This window comes from Octopus sinensis, linkage group LG8, assembly GCF_006345805.1.
Source record: "Octopus sinensis linkage group LG8, ASM634580v1, whole genome shotgun sequence".
Taxonomy (NCBI): Eukaryota; Metazoa; Mollusca; class Cephalopoda; order Octopoda; family Octopodidae; genus Octopus; species Octopus sinensis.
Genome location: NC_043004.1, coordinates 81387795 through 81400081, shown reverse-complemented (window position 1 = coordinate 81400081; position 12287 = coordinate 81387795). Strand labels below are relative to the sequence as shown.

General features: G+C 40.4%; 1 protein-coding gene across 1 annotated transcript in view; it reads left to right on the top strand.

Moving 5' to 3' along the window:
* LOC115215005 (DNA replication licensing factor mcm7-like) overlaps positions 1-1080 on the top strand; it is a 35691-nt gene extending 34611 nt beyond the window's left edge. The window contains exon 17 of the mRNA XM_029784118.2: positions 793-1080. Coding sequence (XP_029639978.1) covers positions 793-1003 — 211 coding nt within the window. The 3' untranslated portion in view covers positions 1004-1080. The remainder of the gene's footprint in view (positions 1-792) is intronic.
* The last annotated feature ends 11207 nt before the right edge of the window (positions 1081-12287 follow it).

Genomic DNA, 12287 nt, shown 5'->3' with positions numbered 1-12287 from the left:
AGCCTCGTCTGGCACATAAAAAGCACCCACTACACTCTTGGAGTGGTTGGTGTTATGAAGGGCATCCAGCTGTGGGAAACACTGCCAGATCAGACTGGGCCTGGTGCAGCCTTCTGGCTTCCCAGACCCCAGTTAAATCGTCCAACCTATGCTAGCATGGAAAGCGGACGTTAAACAACGATGATGATAATGATGATGATCCTCTCAGCACCTCATCATCACTGCTGCTATTGTCTCAACGTCCATGTTTGTTTGCCATACTTGCATGGGTCAGATGGAATTAGCTGAGATAGCTTTTCTACATCTGGATGACCCTGCCCCGTCAGTGAACCCTCACCTGTTTCCAAGCAAGGTAACATTCCTCCCACCTCCCCATGCCCAGGCAGGTTCTCCGTGGAAGATTAGAAACAAACAACTTTGCTTGTATGACAGTGATGCTCATTTACAACAACCAGTGGCAAAATAGGGCTGCATGCACACACCACATGCACACAAACACCACACACACCGCATGCACACACATCACACACCACACACATCACATACACGCCACACACATCACATACACGCCACACCACATACCACAGTCTTGGTTTAGGACAAATGTTACTGTTATTAAGCCCCAGGAGACAGATCGTGTTGTATAGCCAACTGGAGACAATGTCTCCTGGGGCTAAATAACTAACATTTGTCCTAAACCTGGACTGCCATGTTATGTTGGCAAACAATCTTTATCCTCTGTATCCTCTCATATTTACCATTTTAAAAATCTCCGTTCATTCTTCATTCTAGGAGTACCAATGTGACTGACCAGATATTCTCCATCATCAAAGACATGGCTGCTTCGACACATGGAAGTAAATCCCTGAAGGTTGCTGATGTGATGGAATTGTGTATGGCAAAGGGCCACAAGCCTGACACCGTTGATGCTTGCATTGAAGAATATGAAGAACTCAATGTCTGGCACATTAATGCAGCTCGCAACAGAATCACATTTGTTTAAATTTTTTTCCTTCTTTTTCTTCACTCTTGTTTTACTTTTTGATTTTTTTTTTGTATAAAAATATTATATATTCAGAATTTTTGGCAGTTTTGTCTTCATTACACACATCATCATCATCATCATAATCATTTAATGTCCACTTTTCATGCTTCCATGGATTGGACAGAATTCATTGAAGTGGATTTTCTAAGGCTGGATGTCCGCCCCCTTGCGAACACTCAATTGTTTCCAAATAAGGTAATATTTATCCATGGACAGACATGCTTTTCAGGGAAGACTGGAAACGAACAACATCGCTTGTATGGTGATGATGTCGATAGTCATTTACGACAATCACATGCCTAGGGCTGTGTGGTAAGAAGCTTGCTTCCCAACCACAGGATCCTGGGTTCAGTCCCGCAACATGACAGCTTGAGCAAGTATCTTCTGCTATAACCCCAGGCTGACTAAAGCCTTGTAAGTGAATTTGGTAAATGAAAATTGAAAGAAGCCTGTTGTATGTATGTACGTATTTATTGGGTCATCCCATAAATAATGGGGTTCTTCTATACTTCTTTTATTTTTCAAAATTAAGATAAACAAAGTTCTTTTTTAATCAAAAATATACTCTCCTTCATTTTCTACAATGCTCTTCCATCTATCTGGTAGATTTGCAAGGCCCCTCTTCCAAAATTTACTTGTCCGTGATGAAAAGTATTTCTCCAGTACTGTTCTGACCTCGTCTACAAAATTCATATTTTTTCCATCCGAATGATTTTAAAGATTACAGAATAAATGATAATCAGATGAGGAAATGTCCGACAAATATGGTGGGTGGGGCATCATTTCCCATTGAAACTGCTCCAGCGTTTGGAATGTCATTCTTGCTGTATGTGGCTGAGCATTATCCTGATGGACGAACACTTTTCGTCTTGAAACCAAAGATGGTTGTTTATCTTCTAGTGCTGGCTTGAATGACTAGTTGAATTACCAAATCCAAACTTCTCTGCTAGTTCCTCAACAGTTATGATGGCATGTTGTTCCCCCATGGTTTGCATGATGTCCTCGTTGAGCTCTACAGCTCTTCCAGGATGTGGCTTGCCTTCTAGGCTGTAGTTTCCAGCTCGGAATTTCTGGAACCACCGTTGACACTGGCTTATGCTTATTGTCTGTTCCCTATATACTGCATTAATATTCCTCACACTTTCCATTGCGTTGTTGCCTTTATTGAACTTGTAAAGCAATTCTCCTTTGTCACTTCCATTATAGCTTTGAAAAAGTAACTTTTAAAATCGAACTGCACTCTTCAAAACTTGCACTAAGAATAAGGACAAGGCAAGTCCCCTTCCAACTTTTTGTTCATGTAACTGAAAAAAACTGCATTATTTATGGGATGACCCAATACATGTGTGGTGTATCTCTCAGCACAGCTTGACAACTGGTCTTTTGTAGAAGACTCTTGTCCAAGGTGCTATGTGGTGGGATTGAACACACAACTGCTTTGTTGGAAAGCAAGTGTCTCAACCCACACAGTCACTTTTTTCCTTTTTAAATTTTATATCACATTTTGTCAACAGTCTGCATTGTGAAATTTGTGGATCCATTCTGGTTCTTTACATTCTGAGCTCAAATTCCACTGAGGTCAGCTTTGCCTTTCATTCTTTTCAGGTTGATAAAATAAAGTACCAGTTGTGCACTGGGGTTGGTATAATCAATTAGGCCCCTCCCCACCAAATTTCAGTCTCTGTGCCTGTAACAGATAGGATTGTTATTAAAGCAGTGAGCTAACTCTCGTTCAGTGCACATCCCCGCTTGAATTCGCCATGCCTCCTCATGAATTTTCTGTGGGGAAAAAATAGGTCCAGTTTATGAAGATTTCTGGTGACGAAAGGCCTTCAGTAATGAAATAGATTCATAAAACAAGGTTCCACTTTTTACATCAACCTTGTTTTTTCTAATAATTTTTCATAGACCAGCATCCTGGTTTTTAAATACATGTAGCAATAAACTTGGCTTGCAAAGACCTGCTGAGGTAGTGAAATCTAAATCACTGACGTGGTCGATGACAGTACCACACGAGTGGCACTCGTGCCAGTGGAACGTTAAAAGCACCAAGTGTGGTCATTGCCAGGGTTGCTAACTGGTTCCCGTGCTGGTGGCACGTAAAAAGCACCATTCGAGCACCTTTTGAGTATGGTCATTGCCAGCACTGCCTGACTGGCCGTCATATTGGTGGCACATAAAATCATCCACTACAATCTCGGAGGAGTGGTTGGCGTAAGGAAGGGCATCCAGCTGTAGAAATTTGCCAGATCAGATTGGAGCCTGGTGCAGCCTTCTAGCTTGCCAGTTCTCAGTCAAACCGTCCAACCCATGCCAGTATGGAAAGCGGACGTTAAACGGCGATGATGATGGCACTGGAAGATTACACGGAGACACATGGTTTTCTTTTTATTCTGCTATTTGTTACAATCATTTGACTCTGCCCATACTAGAGCACCACTTTTAGTCAAACAAATTGACCCCAAGACTTATTCTTTGTAATCCAAGTACTTATTCTATTGAAGCCTTTTGCCGAACTGCTAAGTTACAGGGATATAAACACACCAACATTGAGAGACAGACACACACACACACACACATATGATGGCCTTTTTTCAGTTTCCATCTACCAAATCCATTCACAAGGCTTTGGTTGCTCCGAGAAGACACTTGCCCAAGGTCCCACACAGTGGAACTGAACCTGGACCATGTGACTGGGAAACCAGCTTCTTACCACTCCTGCACACTCTGTCTTGTTATATAAATTTAATGTATCTTAAAGCATGAAACTATAACTCTTTCGGTTGTGTGTAGAATTTATATTTATCTCCCAGTGGATGATATACTATTTTTGTTGGTTCTATCTATAACGGAACTGTGATATAAATATCCGGTGGCACGTAAAAAGCATCCACTACACTCTTAAGTCGTTGGCGTTAGGAAGGGCATCCAGCTGTAGAAACTTCACCATAACAGATTGGAGCCTGGTGCAGCCTTCTGGCTTGCCAGACCTTAGTCAAACCTATTTCTTTATTACCCACAAGGGGCTAAACAGAGGGAACAAACAAGGACAGACATAGGTATTAAGTCGATTACATCGACCCCAGTGCGTAACTGGTACTTAATTTATCGACCCCGAAAGGATGAAAGGCAAAGTTGACCTTGGCGGAATTTGAACTCACAACGTAACGGCAGACGAAATACTGCAAAGCATTTTGCCCGGCGTGCTAACGTTTCTGCCAGCTCACCGCCTTGTCAAACCGTCCAACCATGCCAGCATGGAAAGCAGACGTTAAACGATGATGATGATGTTTAACGTCCGTTTTCCATGCTGGCATGGGTTGGATGGTTTGGCCGAAGCTGTTAAAGCCAGGGGCTACACTAGGCTCCGTTGTCTGTTCTGGCAAGGTTTCTACAGCTGGATGCTCTCCCTGATACCAACCACTTCAGAGTGTTTGTGTGTGTGTATGTTATATTGTGGAGGCCTGGCTCTCAACCACTTGGTTGTGGGTGGCACCTTTGGCAAGTGTTTCTGACGCTCCATGCCTGAGCAAAGCCTTGTGAGTGGATTTGGTAGATGGAAACTGAAAGAAGCCCATTGTGTGTGTGTATTGAACCGAATGAAACTGTAGCCATAGCTGATGCCAGTGCCGCCTGACTGGCACCTTTTCTGGTGGCACGTAGAAAGTACCATTCGAGCATGACTGATGCCAGTGCTGCCTGACTGGCTCTTGTGCCGGTCTTGGAGTGGTTGATGTTAGGAAGGGCATCCAGCTGTAGAAGAAACCCTGCCAAATCAGGTTGGGGCCTGGCGCAGCCTCTCACGCCGGGCGAAATGCGTAGCGGTATTTTGTTCTGAGTTCAAATTCCGCCGAGGTCGACTTTGCCTTTAATCCTTTCAGGGTCGATGAAAAAGTACCAGTTACGCACTGGGGTCAATGTAATTGACTTAATCGCCGTGTCCTTGTTTGTCCCCTCTATTTTTAGCCCCTTGTGGGTACTATATATATATATATATATGTGTGTGTGTGTGTGTTGTCTTCTCGCCTCAACTTCGTGTGATAGTTGTAAATGAATGTTACTGTTATGCTGGCAGTGTGCTTTTCATGTAAACATGTCTGGTGGTAGGGAATATTTATCTTGCTTGGAAATCGGTGAAGGTTGGCAGCAGGAAAGGCATCTGACCATTGAAATCCTGCCTCAACAAATTCTATCCAACTCATGCAAACACAGAAAAGTGGACGTTAAATGATGTCTGTCTGTCTCTCTTTCTCTCTCTCTCTCTCTCTCTCTCTCTCTCACACACACACTATACATATACGGCGACGCTTGGACAGTAACCTGGAGGCCACGTCTTCTTTTATTCTAAAGAAACAATGAAACGTTTGGGGACTTTTATAAGTAAGGCTGTGTGGTTAAGAGGTTCGTTTCCCAGCCGCATGGTTCCAGGTTCAGTCCCGCTGTGTGGCACTTTGGACAAATGTCTTCTACTCTTGCTTCTGGTCAACCAAAGTCTTGTTGATGCCACATAGGTTGAAAGAAATTTGCTGAGGCCAATTTTCTACAGTCGGATCCTTTAACTGTCACCAACCCTAACTTGTTGCCAAGCAATGGAATAATACTCTATGACGAGAGCTTTTTCACAGAAGACTGAAAACGAAGGACACCGCTTGTATGTAGGTCACACTTATTTACGACTATCATGTGATGTCAAGAGAAGGAGGCAGCAACACACACACATTTATGTATGTTACTGAAAAAAATTTTTTTAATCTCACTATTTAAAATTGTTTTCACTTTCTGCTTGAAAATAAAGGAATTATAAGGGTGATCGACGATTTACTCTTTTACTTGTTTCAGTCATGTGACTGGCCATGCTGGAGCACCGCCTTTAGTCGATCAAATCGACCCCAGAACTTATTCTTTGTAAGCCTAGTACTTATTCTATCGGATCCTTTTGCCGAACCGCTAAGTTACGAGTACTTAAGCACACCAGCATCGGTTGTCAAGCGATGTTGTGGGGGGGACATACACACACACACACACACACACACATATATATATATATACGACGGGCTTCTTTCAGTTTCCGTCTACCAAATCCACTCACAAGGCATTGGTCGGCCCGAGGCTAGAGTAGAAGACACTTGCCCAAGGTGCCGCGCGGTGGGACTGAACCCGGAACCATGTGGTTCGCAAGCAAGCTACATACCACACAGCCACTCCCACGCCTAATTTTCTTTCTTCATCGACAAGTCTTCTCCCATAGTTTTTATGTATGTAGTGCAAAAAAACGGTGGGTGGGTGTGTGGGGATGTGTGTGTGTGGTGGGGGGAGGTTCTTAAATTTTCAAAATACTTTCATAAAAGGCTTCTTCAAAGGGAGCAAGGTTGTGGTGAAAAAAAAAAAAAAGAGAATGAAAAACCCCTATCAAACGGGAGAAAATACAACTAGCGCATATTTTAGGCATCAACACATGTGATATGGACCCAAGTTTTGCATGTAGGATCCGGTGTGAAATGTTTGAGACGTCAAATATTCGTGTTTCATCAAAACGTTTTACTGCGAAGTTTACCAGAGTTATCTTTCTTACATCGTTTACGTCACTAAAAGGAAAAGATAACACAACTTGCAGGTTAATAAATTCGATTTACCAATTCTAAATATTACATTAACAGAATGAAATAAAAAAAAGAGATAATGATAAATGTAATTTACAAAGCATTATTTTGGTTTATTGAGAGAGAAATATATTTATTTTGTGTATAAACTCTGATTTGAAAATATTTAGAGAAATTACATGTAGAATTTTTTTTTTTTGTAAGTTTTATTATAATTGTTAGAGTCGATTTTTTTACCTCATCTCTTGACGTTCTGAGATCAAATACTGTTGAAGTGAGGTGTGATGTTTATTCTTTTGGGGTCGATTAAGGCGTGTGGCCTAGTGCTTAGGGCGTTGCACTTACGATCGGCAGATCGTGTATTCGATTCCTGGACTGGGTGGTGTATTGTGTTCTTGAGAAAAACACTTCAGATCACAATTGCTCCTGTACCGAGTGGGGATCGGGATTTCTTCGGGCTGTCGTTAAAAAAAAAAAAAGGACGACAGAAAGCGCTTGAGGTAGGATTTGCACTCCAGCCTTGTAAAAAAAACAACTTTGCCAGCAATGACTCCCCAAACAGACCCATGGGTTGGAGAGTTGTCGCCTGAGTGGCGCTAAGGTGTCATCCGCCAGGGAGTCCCCAACAAATGGTGGATGCAGTGACGCGTAGTTACAGCGCATGCTACCACCATACTCTACTACTACTGCTGCTGCTGCTGCTGCTGCTGCTACTACTACTACTACTACTACTACTACTACTACTACCACCGTTACTACTAGTAGTAGTAGGGGTCAATGTAATCGACTGCTCCTCTTCCTCCTTCCCCTAAATTTTGTGATTTGGGCATTTAGGTTATGTTTATTGTCTGCGTTCAAATTCCACCGAGGTCAGCTTAGCCTTTTATCCTTTCGGGGTCAATGAAATAAGTATCAACCGAAAACTGGGGGTCAGTGTAGTCGATAATCCACTTACTCCAAAATTTCAGGCCTTGTGCCTATAGCAGAAAGGATTATTATTATTATTATTATTATTATTATTATTATTATTATTATTATTATTATTATTATTCTTATTATTATTATCATCATCATTCTATGTTTGACTTTTGCTTTACATTTGTACAAGTTGGCTCCAAGTCTCACCCAGAGACCTCAAGAGACAACAAGTTGGAAGTTCATGTTGGTGTTATGCCTAGTGTGCCATATATTTGGTTTTGTACTTAGTGTTGTACTAGTGAATCTCTAAAAAAAAAACCATACGAAAATTATGTGTTTTAAAACTTGAGATTACATAGAGAGTATTTTGCGTAGGATATGAGCAGTTCCCATGAGCACTATCTTCTGAATTTCTGCCATTTTGGGGTTTCCTGGTATCTGAGTTAGGTAGCAATCAGCCCCTTTTGCTATTATTATTATTATTATTATTATTATTATTATTATTATTATTATTATTATTATTATTATTATTATTAAGTCGTTAACATGGCGGACAAAAATGTTTAACACCATTTTATCCGTCTTTACATTTCTGTGTTCAAATTCTACTGAGTTCATCTTTGTCTTCCATCCTTTCGGGGCAGAAGTCGAGAAAATAAAGTACCAGTCGAATAGTAGGGCCGATGTCCACCCCTAAATTACTGTCCTTCTATCAAATTTAGAAACATTTATTCCAATCGTTAATCCAACATTTCGCTATGAACGTAAACCACAACGTTTTGTCAATAAACGTAAAGTGTGCAAGGGAGATAACTTAAATATTTCTCTCCTTTTGGGATTTGTTCGTCGTCAAATAAGAGACTCGGCAGATTTATTTATTTATTTATTCATTTATTTATCTATTTCTGCTTATATCAAGTCTGGTACCTATTCTATCGATTATTTAACCAAACCGCACATTTACGGGGGCCATAAACAAAACAACACCGGTTGACATGCGGTGGAGGGGGAACAAACGCTTACATACACATACACTTACACATATACCCCCTCCATACACACACACATATAAATAAACATGTATATATATATATATATATATATATATAAAATATATATATATATATATATATATATATATATAAAATATATATATATAATATATACTATATATATATATCGCCCGGCGTTGCTCGGGTTTGTAAGGGAAATAACTATGTAACCATTTTTGGAGATGTAAAGTATAATAGCCATCTCAATATGGCTAACCACAAAGCGGGGTGTTACTGTAGCTTTTTACGTTCTGAGATTTAATAATACATTTTTAGAGAGTTACTTCCCTTATATAATAGCAAAAAAATGCATTAAAAATGGGAAAAAATTATGGTAAAATTTTTTTTAAATCGTAGACACGCCCTAATACCCAGAAGAGCTCGATATGAATCACGACTATAAGATACCTGCTTTTGGTTACACTGCACCGCAAAATGTGGGAGTAGTTAGGAATCTAAATCGTAGGAGACAGACACACAACTTCACATTTATATATAAGATATATATATATATAATATATATATATATATATATATATATATATATATATATAGATATATATATATATATATATATATATATAATATGTGTGTGTGTGTCTGTCTGCCTCCCCCAACATCGCTTGACAATAGATGCTGATGTGTTTACGTTCCCGTAATTTAGCGGTTCGGCAAAAGATACCGATAGAATAAATACTAGGCTTACAAAGAATTCGTCCTGGGGTCGATTAGTTTGCCTAAAGTCGGTACTCCAGCATTGCTACAGTCAAATGACTGAAACAAGTAAAAGAATATATATATATATATATATATATACATATATATACACATAATATAAATACATCTACATGTATATGTATGTATCATCATCATCATTGTTCGATCGTGGTCGAGACAATGGAATTTACCATGCTACGCCAGACTTCACGGTCCATCATGGCATTACGGAGGTCCTGTTGCTGGATGCCTGTATCCCTGGAGATTACATCAGGGTAGGAGAATGTGCGCCCTCTGGTATTGCGAGTAGATGGCTTCCAGAGGAGAAGAGTAGAAATTACTTCTTTTTCAGCTCTCCAACAATGTCCAGCAAACTGGACTCTCCTACTTTTCATAAGGTACACACACTCACACACCTGTACGAAGGGCTTCCACGCAGTTTTGCGTCTACTAAACTTATTCTCAAGATATTAGTCGAATTGGTGCTATATTAGAAGGCACTGGCCCAAAGTGCCGTGCCGTGGGACTGAACACGAAACCACATAGCTGCAAACTCAGCTTCCTAACCACACAGCCATGCCTGTATACACACACACACACACACTCACTCACACAACACACACACACACACACACCACACACACACACACACACACACACACACATATATATATATATTTACACAGGCGTCGCTGTATGGTAAGAAGTTTGCTTACCAACCACATGGTTGCAGGTTCAGTCCCACTGCCTGGCACCTTGGGCAAGTTTCTTCTACTATAGCCTCGGGCCTACCAAAGCCTTCCGAGTGGATTTGGTAGACGGAAACTGAAAGAAGCACGTCGTATACACATACACACGTGTGTGTGTGTGTTTATGTATGTATGTATGTATGTATGTATGTATGTATGTACCTGTGTTTGTCCCTCCCACAATCACTTGGCAACCGATATCGGTGTGTTTACGTCCCCGTAATTTCGCGGTTCGGCCAAAGAGAACGATAGAATAATTAGTAGACTTATAAAGAATAAGTCCTGTGGTCGATTTGTTCAACTAAAGGCAGTGCTCCAGCATGGCTGCAGCCAAATGACTGAATCAAAAGAATAAAAGAAAATATATATGTATATATATATATATATATGATAGGCTTCTTTCAGTTTCCATCTACCAAAAACAATCCACTTACAGGGCTTTGGTCGGCCCGAGGCACTTGCCCAAGGTGCCGCGCGGAGAGATTGAACCCAGATCAAAGTGGTTGAAAAGCAAGCTTCTTACCACACAACCACATGTATTATTTTTACTTGTGTGTGGTTGTTATCGTGGTGGGGCAGATAGAAGAACAGCAATGAATTCCACGGCTGGGACACAAATCGTTTTTTCGAGAACTTTCTCTGAATAAATATGAATTTTAAGAAAATGTGCAGCCAGAAAATGTGCATCTTCTACGAATTTATTTTGAGTAGTTTTTTGCGAAAATGAAAGCAAATCTATTTATTTTCTAGAGCTAACAACAAGTAAATAAACCTGACAAGTTGTGTCAGATACGATAAGATTGTTTTTTATGGCGCTCTTGGGACGGCAGATAAGTAATTTGTAACAAGTCTGCTTAAGAATAAGGCAGCTTTCATACGTAGTCATTCGATGTGCTAAAATAGCAGCCAAATTCTTCAGCTCTCACGTAAACGTCTGATTTCTAACGAGTCTGCTTACGAACGAGGCAGGTTTTACACGCAATCATTCGATGTGCTAAAGATAGCAGCCAAATTCTTCAGCTCACACGTAAACGTCAGATTTCTAAAGAATCTGCTTACGAACGAGGCAGGTTTTACACGCAGTCATTTGATGTGCTAAAGATAGCAGCAAAATCCTTCTGCTCACACGTAAACGTCTTACAAGAAAGAGGGACTGCAGATAAATGTTTTCTAACGAGTCTGCTTACGAACGAAGCTGCTTTTACACGCAGTCACTCGGTATGCTAGAGACAGCAGCCAAGTCCTTCAGCTCACACGTAGACGTCCTACAAAAAATAAAAATTTAAAAAAAATGGAAAAGACAGGAAGGAAGAAGGAAGAGAGAAAGAAAAAGGGAAAGAAAGAAAGAGGGATACGTATTGGATATGTTCAGAAAGAGAGATGGTTGTGACAGGAACGCATCCGACTGATGAAAGTTGATTGTAGTTCACAACAACAATAGCAACAAGTCTTGGGAAAATCTGAGACAGTGGATAGAATAATTTATGCTTATATAATTGATGTAATTCCACTTTTATAAATTATCTACAAAAAATTGATCCACAGAATCTTGTTTCTATACAATGTCTATTAAAAAAATGGTTTCTTTCTTTACTACCTACAACGGGCTAAACACAGAGAGGACAGACAAACGGATCAAGTCGATTATATCGACTCCAGTGTGTAACTGGTACTTTATTTATCGACCCCGAAAGGATGAAAGGCAAAGTCGACCTCGGCGAAATTTGAACTCAGAACGTAACAGCAGACGAAATACGGCTATGCATTTCGCCCGGCGTGCTAACGTTTCTGCCAGCTCGCCGCTTCATGGTCTATAAAATACCTCTTGAGTTTACAACAGGGAGGCAAATGCTGTTTAATATCTCAAAAAGGACAATGCTGCGAGCTATCAGAATCGTTAGCACGCAAGGAAAAATGCTTAGCAGCATTTTAGTCCGTATGTACGCTCTGAGTTCAAATTCCGCTAAGGTCGACTTTGCCTTTCAACTTTTCGGAGTCACTAAAACAAATACAAGTTGAGCACTGGGATCAATGCAATCGATTTACTCCTCCCCTAAAACTGCTGGCTTTGTGGCAAAATTTGAAATCAATACTTCAAAAAGGATTACCGAAGCTTTGACTTTAAAATGTGAAGATTCTCTGCAAAGCACAAGCTGCAAAAAATAAATGGAAATAAAAGCGTTGTTGTTGTTAACACCTGATCAGT